Source organism: Euwallacea fornicatus, chromosome 31 (assembly GCF_040115645.1).
Source record: "Euwallacea fornicatus isolate EFF26 chromosome 31, ASM4011564v1, whole genome shotgun sequence".
Taxonomy (NCBI): Eukaryota; Metazoa; Arthropoda; class Insecta; order Coleoptera; family Curculionidae; genus Euwallacea; species Euwallacea fornicatus.
Window position 1 is genome coordinate 1,082,364 of NC_089571.1, and position 12,509 is coordinate 1,094,872.

The window sequence follows — 12,509 nt, forward strand, 5'->3', positions numbered from 1 at the left end:
GTTCGACGTGTTATTGGCATTCCTCCTCCTGAAGTTTTCATAAGAGATCCTGTATCACAAAGACGTTGAAAGAGGTTTTTTAAGGTTTGGTGGTTTGGAAACCTTTCCACGTAAATGCGCCTCGTTGCCAAACACTTACCATCAGCAAGGCCGTAAACAAAAACCATATTGGCCATTTCTTGATTAGTGTAATTAGGAATTTGAAAAATTTTCAAAACTGAGGTATAATCTGATTTTTGGGACACAGAACTAAATTCTTTCACTTTAGAGAGTAAAACACCAAAATAACACTCACTATCTTGTTTATAGTAGTGGAAGTAGCAAAAAAAAACTAACAATAAACAAGTTAGTAAATACCACCAAACCTTTAAAAACCCTTAAAACCTTTTTCAACGTCTTTCAGTCAACACCCCGTATCTTGGAAACAAGGCATTTGCGGACATATGTTTATTAGACATTTTTGACTCAAAATCAGTCGAGGATAACGCCTTTAAATTTTTTACACGTAGTTAGGAAACACCCTGTATAAAATATTAATGTTAATAAATAAGCAATTTTCAAAAGAAAATAAATGTTCTATTTGATTTTATGATGACGTGTCACAGAAATGAATACGGTGCAAATTCATCAATTGCATTTCTGAAGTTGCTCAGTAATCTCCAGGTCCCTTCATTTGTTCTACACTGGCAATAGAATCGGTTAAAAATGTGGTAGATGTTCTTCTAAAACAATATCCCGTGTAGATATCGGAACCTGGTAATTTTAAAAGAAGAATTTCTGTTAGAAATTCACCAAAGGTTTTCCTTACAACTTGATGGGATATGTGCTATTACCAAGTATATGTCAGAGTAAATCCATTACGATCTTGATCCGCCTGATTCAACTGGATGTATTTCATAGCTAATCCTACTATATGAATATCATTCAAAGAAGTCGAAATTTTAATCCGAAATGATTGATCCCCATAATTCTTTTTTTTATAGTCACAATTATACTAGAGAAACAAGACTAATAATTTTTCAATATAATCTTTAGATATTGATTTTCAAGTATTTTGAACTTTGTACAAATCCGCTATATTTGTTATTCTTTCCTCATGAATTCTTTGTAAATTTTGACCTAAAGGTTGCCTAAAGAGTTCAGATCGCTGCTTTAAGCCGGTCAAATCATCACATCAACGTTATGTACAGTTAACCATTGTTTAATTAATTTGGACGTATGTTTCGGGTCGTTGTGTTGGAACATCCACCAAAGGATCATTTTTTTCTTTTGTCCAGAGCACTAAATGACTTTCTAGAATGTTTTTATCCACACATCGAAGTATATATCATCAATTTTTACTAATGCGAAATCCTTCGATTCGATGAGAATCTGGGTGAAATCTAAAATTAGATTCGTCAGTGAATAAAATTGTAGCCCAATCAATTTCATTCCAATTTCGATATTCTCAACCCCACTATAATCTTGAAGCACGATTGCCTCTGGAATGAGATGAGTATCTCGGCGGTCTTCCATTATGAAGATTGGCTTCGTGTAGACGATTTCTAACAGTATCTCTGCGTACAGTCACACGATGTGCCCGTTGAACATCTAGGATAAATTGCAGGCTGCTCTCTGGCTGTTCAAACTAAAATTAATCTTGAGCTGCAATTGTAATTCATTCACCTCCTAGGCGTTGATTTGCCGGAGTTCCAATTTCTTTACGGCGTCGCCATAACCTACTGATAACACTTTGGGAACACGCGTGTGCTCATCTACTTCAATTTATCTCAGATCAGCTTGTAGAAGGCTCACTGCTCGATTTATCTCATCTAGAGTTAAACGTTGTTGTTCTATGATAAAATACAAAACTTTCAAAGGGGTTTAGCTCAATCAATCGCAGAATTTATCAGAGTACAAAATTCTAACTTTTTCACATCTGCAAGAAAATTGTTTATTTACTTTCAGATTTACACAGAGTAAGGACTTGCACTAATATACAGGGTGTCCCACAAGTGTTTCATTATATTTCAGTGGGTAATAGTACATTGAAAAATAATATGACTCCCTATATAAACCATATTCCAATAATGCTTCATTAAGAAGATACAGGGTGTTAAACTTTACTTAAAAAATCTAACTTTTATTGATATATTCAAAACCGTTTGAGATATGCAAGTGAAATTTGGCATGTTTTGAGAGTTAATGTAGACGCATTTATTTATGCAAAAGGGCTATTTTTCGTTTCACCAGTGACGTGCATACGGACACCTCTCAGCACATTTTTAAAGAAAAACATGGTGCGCCACTGCTTTTTATCGAAATAAAAATTATTTTTAGAAGTTTAATTTCATTTAGAAGAAAAATGCTCACTTGACTCTTTTCCGTCCGACGTATCGTTTGCCAGTAAAAAATTGAATACCGTCTATATGCACGATATTCTCTAAATGGTTTTAATAATGTTAAGTTTGTTTTAAATATTATTTATTTGCTATAACATTATAGAAATTGTTCAAATTGGTGGCCATTTTGTTCAATACATAATTGAGCTCACCTGTTCATTGATACTCTGATACGTTGAAATATTCCAGGTGTGTTTTAAGTTTAACACCCTGTATCTTCTTAATGAAGCATTATTGGAATATGATTTATATAGGGAGTCATATTATTTTTCAATGTACTATTACCCACTGAAATATAATGAAATACTTGTGGGACACCCTGTATAGTACAATATAAACTGCAATTGAAATTATGTATTTGTTATCGGTTTTATGACTTTCTAAAATTATTTTTACACTCCGATGTGTGTAATGTCATAAATAATTTAAAATTTATTACTGTAGTTACGTAATATAGCCAACAAAAGCAACATTTAACAATATAGCAATTAAACAACCTGAATTTTAAATGTAAATTAATAATTTGTTTTTTTTACTATATTAGGTGAACTTTGTAAATTTTAAAATTTTTTACATTTTCAATATTGGCTAGAGGGCAAGACGTTTATTTTAGAATGCAAAAATAACAGCTAGATAAATATTTATATTTAAAATATGTCCTACTGACATAAAATTTCCCTACTAAAATAAGTATCCTACAGCCCAATATAACAATGTACTCCTGATCAGGGACAGTTTGGAGTATGATCAAATATGAATGTCGACTGAGTTTTTAAATTGAAGACATAAATGGAAAATCAGATCCATTACTAATAGATATATCACATTACTTACCTGTAATAGATTCTACACCATTTAAAAAGTTTGAAAGCAAATTTGCCATGGCAGTTTGTTATGCACAAAATAAATCCACATATCACTTTGGAGTTGGAAATTCCTTTTGCCCATTTATATCCACAGCACTTTTTTGGAGACGGTTTACATTCAAAAACAGCACTATGCAATTAACCCATATGTATATGGGTCTTAATCACCTTGAGCCCCATCAAAATACATTTAGAAACAATCAATCAAACAATATATAATTGACTTTAATCATTTTTTTTTGAAATACAGATTGGTAAGAAGGTGAATTTTGAAGCCTACAAATATTTCTTAACAACTGCATTTATTATCTAAATTTTTCGTAATGAACTCAATCAGTGACGTCACACATCCTCAATCAGTCTCACTGATGGTTTCACTCTGTTAGGTTTTTTTTATATTATTAATAGTGGCAAACGACACTATTATTTCATGGCGGTCTACAATATGCCTCACAGATATCTGAGGATATGAATATACAGGGTAGTACTCAGCAGTCAACATTATTTTACTGGAAAAATAAGAATTACCTACATAATACGGATGATTCATTGGAAATGGGAAATGGCAAAACTTTAGATAGGAGACACCGAAATATGACGATTGAACCCTATATGCCTTATACTAAAGTTGCGTGTTTCAAATTTGCAGGGTGTTAAAATTTGCTATATTTTTTTGTTTTTTGTTTTTTTAATAAATCCGGACCTGCATTAAGTGTTTTAATCAAACATGGTGGGCGTAAGTTAGGTGTAGAAACACAGCCTTTAAAAGAAAAACGAATTTTCAAATGAAAACAGTGACGCTCCCAATGGCATGACCCTGATTATTTTTTGTGAAAAATGTGTTACGCCGCTGATTTTTCAAAAAAAAAAAATGTTCTTAATAAGGACATTTTCAGCAACTTATATTTCTTGCTTAAATGTCGTTGTATATAATAAATTGCTACAAATGAAGTATTATTATAACTAATTTGATCGTTATTATAACATACAATGTTAACTAATCCGTTTGTTGTTTGAAAACGCTTGATGTTACGAAAAAAATTTAAAAGACCATTTTTTTTTAACAAAAACAACTAGAATTAAAAAAACGATATATGTACCCTTAACCATACTTAATGAGCAAAAATCAGAAATTCGCTACGAAACCTCGAATTTATAAATTAAAATTGAACTTGAAGTAACTACATACATATTAGATAAGATTAAATAACAATTGAGAAATGATTAACGCACAAGAGTGTTCAGTAACAGCAATAAATCAAACTTGAGGATCATTTCTAAAATATTACTTTCAAATGCGCGTTTTGCTTTCAAAAAACCTAGTTCAATCATAAGTTTTTCAACTGTCCGGTAACAAATCAGCACCGTAAAAAAAATGATGACGATTGCACAAAGATATACATTTAATTTTAAAATATTGTATAATGTTTTATTTAAGATTATTTAAAGTCCCTTTGATGCAGTTGCATCAGATTTTAGGTATATTGTTTCTGAATGTCAGGAAATAATCAAATAAATCACTCAAAGCAGCTTTTTCCAATATTTAAAAAAATTTAAATCGTATCTCGTATTTCTGGTTGTCATTTTGTCAACTTGTACCTGAATCGTACAATTAATAATAATGTTGGTATTAATAGTGGCCCTTTTTCTATTGGACACAGCGCATGCAGAGGACTTAATTTTGGGATAAAAAATTAATTTCTAACGGTTGATGAAACAAACAACAAATTACGCGGACTATGATAATGAGTTAGGTTGAATTAAACACATACCTCTATCTGGGCTACTTGCCCGCAACGTAGCATAGCTACCATGCCCTGAATCTTTATGTAGTGATAAACTTCCAGCTAGCTCTTGATCGCTCTCGTAGTCCTCCGCATAATTACGTCGCTTACATTGCTGTAAGAACACCTCCCCTTTACAACCGTAACACCACACACGTCGTGTAGTAAGGTTAATATGAATGGCATGTGACGGATTATTCTAAAACGAAATATCATCATATGTACAAAGTTTAAAACTTCGGGCCATACGTTTTGCGTGAAAACTTGCGAAGAAACGGAAAATAAAATTGAATATTTGATCAAAGAACTGAAAAGAAGAACCACAGACCTCTTTGTGTGGTGTTGATCAGTGGCTCGCTATTTACTGTTACAGTTCTTGATTGCGGTATTTACAATTAACTACCAGTGTAGCAAAAGAAAATACTTACGGCATTATGCTTGGTGTTATCATCATTAGATTTTTCACCACATCCAATATATCCACAATTTATTTTGAGACAAAGCCATAGATTAGGATCTCGGGAATCACAGTCCGAGCAGGTAATTTCCTTAAAAGAAAAAGATTAATAATGAGTTGATTACAGGAAAAAATCTACTGATTCTGAAATGTAACATAATATACAACGAGCATGAAATGGTCATTCTGTGCAAGTTGTATGCAACAATTTTCCTATAGTAAAAACAATTTGTAAAAAATAACTTATTTGCTGCTTAAAACTTCAAATTTGTATACAGGGTAAGTAGAGATGTTAAGTGTTTTATTAAAAAAATATTCGGACATTGACATCTAAGCATAAGATATGCTTAATTTTTGCGAAAAACACTAATTGTTGTTGCAGCCAATTGTGTGTCAAGTTTAAACATGACCTTTGGTATCAGTGTCAATCCTTTGATTTTTAAAAATACTTTACGAAATGTATTGTGAAAATTTAGTCACAAGTATGATGCCTTCAATTTTGATAAAACTGAAGTTATTCTAAAATGAGAAAAAATGAGGATGCATATTTGATAATATTAAGTTGAAACAAGAATCCGATAAACGTAATGCCAAATATTAAAAATAAAATCACTCTAGAGAATAAAACGGTACTTTGCAGACATATTAAATTATTAGTATTTCAAAATCATGAGTAATGAAACCATAAAAAAAGAAATTTGATTTTTTTAAACTGAAATTTATACATAAATCATGGGTATCTAATTTGGGACACGTATTAAAATATCACATTTTAGAACAAAAAAATGGAAAAAATACATATACAGGGTGGTCCAATAAGAGCGCCTCGGACGATTACGGGTTTATTAAGTACCTGTTGTTAAGACCTACCGGTCAAAAAACGATAATTAATTCATTTATTTCACGTAAAAAACAAACATTTTTTCTTGACCCTTGCATTTTTGCATTTCTTTAATTTTCTCAAGAAGTATTTGTTTCAGACCTATTGAGTGTTATACAAACTTCTACCATTTTTTTCTTCTAATTTCAAATATTTAAAAAACTATAGGGTGTTCGATTTAAAAAAACGTAAGTTTGCATTGTACCTTTTTTTTGGCGCACCCAGTATACATGACAATATTATAAAAATGTGCCCTATAAGGTCGTACATATAAGTGTACAAACAATTTTTTATCAAAACCATTAATAAAGCCGTAATCGTCCGAGGCGCTCTTATTGGATCGCCCTGTATAAATATATCGCCGCAAACGTCATCGATTTCGAAATATGTACAGGATGTCCAAGTTTAATTTTTTTCTTTTATACTGCCAGGTGAAAATTTGCAATCAACAGGTTGCAGGAGTTATTGCAATAAAGGTGAAAATAAAAATCGTAATAAGTAAACGTTTCCACCATGTGACTCAGAATCGATAACAAATTGTCATGTTTGTATGAGCAATCCGCCCTAAACCATCTTGAAGTCCTGATCATGAAACCTGGGACACCCTGTACAAATTTTAAACAAGTATTTACTTGACAAGTCTTAATAAGACAATAGGTCTATTGTCCTACCAATGACTTCACAACCATTAAGATATATGGAAATTTTATGCATTTCTCAAAACGTTCAATCAACCAGAATGTTCTATATTCTTTCCTTCCTTCTCACTGAGTGCTTGACACATTATTACATTAAGCCCTTCGGCTACAGTAACAAACTTAACCCTTCAAATGGCAATGATTCAGTAATAGGAGGTTATGACCTCCCGTGGCGTCATTTATGATACTTTGCTTGAAAATGGATATTTTACATTTCGACGATTGAATAGAAAAAATTGAAAGGGTTCTATAACAATTTATTCGCCGGGTACGAAATACTCGTATAATTACCCTCACTTAAGCCACAAATATCTTTCTTTAACAAAAAATATAGCAATGATTATTTTGAGGTCATTTCATATTCTCGGTCAGCTGTAACATTGTAACATTGATTTAGTGTTTTTGACTATGTGCGATACTGTGAAGGAGACACAAAATCGATGTTATGATATTTGATTTGACCGTGATTAGACCAGGATTAGACCGCTAATGTGAACCGCCCATTACCTCTCCTGAATATACGTAACGAACGTTCAATGAAAAACGACCTCTACCTTTGAAAAGGCATCTGTACATGTGAGATTCAGTGAGTTCAAACTTCAAAGTTCCTCATTTCTACAAATGATAACAAATGCATAATGAAACAAATCCCGGACATGTATTTCCAAGGCCAGCAAGAGGTCAAATTTATTGAACACATAATAATAGCAAAACGATGGATCGTTTTCAGTTTAGTCCTTTAATTACTTTTATTTAGCATATTATACAGGGTGTTAAAAAATTACGTTGAAATATTTTGGTAGTTGATTTTATAAAATAAAATACTAAAAAAAAGTTCACATAAACGTTTCCCGAAATGTGTTTTTTAAAGGGACTAGAATTCCTTAAAGGAGGAAGTCTGAAGATGATTTTGACAATATACACTGGCGAGCATAAAATTCGGGTCACTTCGAAATTTTCAAATATAAATGTATTGAAAGAGAAGTGATATATAAATCCCATAGAACATGTTTGGGACGAGATGGGAAGACGTCTTCGCAGTCGTGTCCCGCTCCAAGAACGGCTAGGGAATTGCGAGAATTTCTTCAGGAAATATGGGAAAACCTACCCCAGGATGTTATTCGCAACCTCATTGAAAGCATACCCCGACGCTTGCAGGCTGTCATGAACGCTAGAGGGGGAAATACGCGATATTAATGTCATTATGAGTTTTTTTTCGGTAGCACAAAATTGTGTTAAAAAATGTTACAGTGCTTGGGTAATGGACACCTGTACGATACATCCGTTATTTGGGTACAGGATCGTACATTTACCTTTTTACCCTTAACAAGGTTAAAGAACCTCAGAATCGATAAAGGCTATTCTTTTTTATTTTTTTGGAAGTTTGGAAGGCAAAAATTTCGAAAATACTAAAGTGACCCGAATTTTATGCTCACCAGTATATATTTTTTAAAAGTTTGCGCTAAAATTAGGAAATTCTATATACTTGAGTTGGAATGGGAAAACTTTTTTTATGTTAATAATTGAAGATTTTAAGCAGGGGCAACACATACAGAGGGCTTGGTACGTAAATATGCACATAACATTTTTGTTTGTGACATTACTTAATTTTTGAGATCACATTACTGAATCGCAAATATTTTTAAGTAAAAAGGTCGTTTTATTTTATCTGATGAAGACAGGACATTTTTTAGAAAAATGAGTTTTTGTGAACCAATGCACGATTACATCGAATTGAAATGCTCCTTAGTAAACACAGTAGGCATCCTTGTGATAGAAATCTTTTTTATTAGTCCGCAATAACAACACTTATATTATTAAGGATTTATCACTTATGCACAACAAATGTTGAAAATGGCTTTCGTTCATCTCAATGGATCTTCTAATTCGTTTTGAAAAAAATTTCGAAAAAATCATATTCAAAGTTTCCCTTTTAAAAGGTTTTAATCCCTTTAAAAAACAACTTTTGGGGTATATTTATAAGAACTTTTTAAAATTATTTTATTATATGTATCTCTAGAATCACGTCCCAAAATATTTTAACGTTGATTTTGGAAACTAATACGAGATAAGTTAAAAAAAAATGTGAATTTCAAATTTTTGGGAAAAATTTATTTATACGACTACGTCAATTTTATCCCCTTCAAAATGGTAGCAGTTACATAAGATACACTTATGCCAGCGCTTCTTCCAATATCCGAATGGCTTCTGAAACTCAAACTTTGGAATGCTGTTTAGCTCTTTCCGCAAAGCGCATTTAGTCTCATCTGTGGTTGCAACACGACAACCTCTTAAAGTCCTCTTTATTTTTTGAGCCCAAAAAAAAATCGCAGAGAGCCATATCTGTTGAATATAGAGCGTGCGGTGTCGTTACAGCATGGTTTTTGGTCAAATATTCACAAATAAGCAGTGAAATGTGGACGGGCGTACTATCGCGGTGCAAAAGCCATGAATTGTTTTGTCATAAATCGGGGCGATTTTTGAATTACTTAATGCAAATAACGTTGAATTTGTAGGTAATATTCTTTGATCCATCGTTCAAAGATCGCCACTCGTATCGAACATAACGTAATGTTTTTGACAGTTGTCAACAGACTTAACTTCTAATATGTCTACCAATATAGACATTGTTTAGGAACATGTGTACCAACACAACTAGCGAAAAATCGCGCGCACAGAACTAATACAGCCCACAAAATTACCAAGTTCCCGTTATTTTTTTAACACACCTCGTATCTAGAAAAAGCATAAGTAAATGAAAAATAAAACTTATAACGCTTAAAGCTATACAACGAAATAAATTTTTACTCTACTCTCTGTTCACATGTTAAAGGGGTCTCGTCACCATGAAAGATTAAGTTTTTTTTCTCTTGAATATGTCCTGTACATCTAACAAAGCCAAGATATACAAACTGAATGACGCCCACTTATTACACTCAATATTTCAATATTGATTATAAACTCACCTGCTTTAACGTTAATATTCTCGAAATATCATTAAAATCAGTCAAGGAATCAGCCCAATGTATACAAGGTCTGTCGACCATCGTGCTGAAAAATGTAAATATGAAATTTTAGAAATTAGTCAAACACCTAAACTCTAGAAATGCCAATTTATAAACATAATTCATCTCAGCATGCTTCATTTTTTAGCCATTTGGAAAAATCAGAATGAATGTAATATTATTATTACACTCACAGGCACTATGCTAAAAATAGTGGTGAGAAAGCCGGATGACAGTGATATGTTTGACTCTTGTATCAAAAGATTTTCCCCTTAAAACAGGAGTTCACATGTAGGAGAATTTTTTTAGAATCAAATCTTAACAATACAGCGTTGCTATTTTTGTTGTATAATGTAGTACCAAACCAGGTGCGAGATATGAAGAAAGATTTTTTTATCTAAAATAATACGATTATCTATAATAAATATGTAACTGAATGCTTGATGTAGTAATGATGCTCAGGTTTGCTTTTTGCTGTTGGGTATTTGTTTTTATTAGATTAATACTACTCAACACCAGTATCCAGCACTCATGACTTGGTATTTTATAGTGCGGCTGTCTGAGTTCTTAACTATAAATGTAATTATTGTGCACAGCAACACATACGAACAAATAAGTTTATAAGTACGATTAGATTGAGAGATTTAAAGAGGAATGCCGCAAAATCATGTTACAAATTTATACAGGAGATACAAAAAATCCTCTCAAATATTAATTTTAGTTTTTCAAAGCTTACTTTTTTGCAGTGTTACTCATATTTTGTATGACTTGCACCGAGTTTTATTTACGACATTAAACTTAACATTGTATTATAAACAAAATACTAGTGTTGTTGCTTATACCAAACCAGTTTTATTGTGTTGCATTTACACCATACAAGTGGAGGTTGCTTTTGTGTGAAAGTAATTTTCGGCATAGCAAATAAAATTGTCATTAACTAGAGCTGTGCCAAAACAAAATATATTTTAGAAAATCTTTTTAAGTTCATTTATAATAAGTGCGTAGCAGTAGGTATTCATGACTCAAGATAAGCCCTCGTTATTTTGTGTTGAATTTTCAAATTAATTATTCTAGTTGTATTCCCACGCATCTGACTGAGCTCAGTGGTAACATCTGAGTTCATTAAGGCACAACACATAATAAAATAGATAGCTAAGGCTAGTTGACAAACTAACTATTTGACATTGGAAAATGAAAAGAAAAAACATAAGAAAAAAAAAGTTAGACAAATATTTTCTGTGGATCCTTCTGTTAGAACCTATCTTCAAATACAGATTTTAAAGTACGTGGCTATACTATAAAAATGTAGACTTTACTGTATTTATGTTTAACACTAGTTCTTTGGTTGCTATAACCAATGTCAGAGTTCCCATGTAAACAATCTATCTTGGGGTTAATGCTAAATTTGAATATTAAAAATTATTTTGAAACAAGCACCACAAGCTAATATTTCGCTTAAATCAAAGTTTACCTTATAATCTTACTATATAATGTTTTGATAATACAATATATGATGTAAAAGGAAGCAAATATCATATGATTTTTATGGAAGTTTTCATGTAATAATTATGTCAAATGATTTCACCACAAAATCAGTGTTTGGCATTTGTGCACACTTTAAATTGGAAATAAGGTAAAATTTAAATTCTGAAGAATATGTCACTAGCAAAGTTCAATACAGAACTTCATTATCTATTTGTTACACATTGAAATAAATATAATGCTAGATAACCTCGGGGTAACTGTTGGAAACATCCAGTTCTTCAGCTTTATAAAATTCTGAACTAAATGCATGTTCTAAAGAGTACTTGCAACTCAGAAACCTATCAAAAAATCTGAATGAGTTTCATATTATTAGAGATGGAATTATGAAATGATAAATGAAGATTATATTGTTGTTAAAGGCCATATCTTTATAAATTAAATTGAATTTGACAGGGGTTAAAGGCTTAATAAAAAAACTTATTACTAAGTATAATTTAAAAAAGAAATATTGAAGTAAATGTGAAAATGTACTACTTACCAGCTCTTTTAGATTAACTTAACATGAACATGCAGTTTATCTTGTTTTGGGAGTTCTAGAAACTAAGTAATAATGAACCGAATCAAAAGAAAAGCAGAAAATAAGCAACAAGTCTAACCAAACGTCTTGATTAAACATTCACGTACACACACATACTTTTTTTATAAGACTTGAATAAAACTAAAGCAAAAAAAAAATTAAAAACCCCACTAATGGTAAATTCACTAATTCCTACTATATGCAAAAAAAATCATATCACAATTCAGAATTCACTGAAGTGTCACTGTCATTGTTAGCCGCGAACGTTTTCCAGAACTCCTTTCGTACGTAGTTCTGGTTACGGTTGACAGATAGCGAGTTTAGTCATTCGCACCAGTGCGCACTTAGTGCGGTAATATGACCGACATTTTCCATT

General features: G+C 31.9%; 1 protein-coding gene across 1 annotated transcript in view; it reads right to left on the reverse strand.

Annotated features, from left to right (window-relative positions):
• Usp20-33 (Ubiquitin specific protease 20/33) overlaps positions 1 to 12,425 on the reverse strand; it is a 44,369-nt gene extending 31,944 nt beyond the window's left edge. The window contains exons 1-5 of the mRNA XM_066298730.1: positions 12,213 to 12,425; positions 12,095 to 12,156; positions 10,033 to 10,117; positions 5,460 to 5,579; positions 5,020 to 5,230 (exon numbers count right to left, since the gene is read on the reverse strand). Of these exons, the coding sequence (XP_066154827.1) occupies positions 5,020 to 5,230; positions 5,460 to 5,579; positions 10,033 to 10,113 (412 nt within the window). The 5' untranslated portion in view covers positions 10,114 to 10,117; positions 12,095 to 12,156; positions 12,213 to 12,425. The remainder of the gene's footprint in view (positions 1 to 5,019; positions 5,231 to 5,459; positions 5,580 to 10,032; positions 10,118 to 12,094; positions 12,157 to 12,212) is intronic.
• Between the last annotated feature and the right edge of the window lie 84 nt (positions 12,426 to 12,509).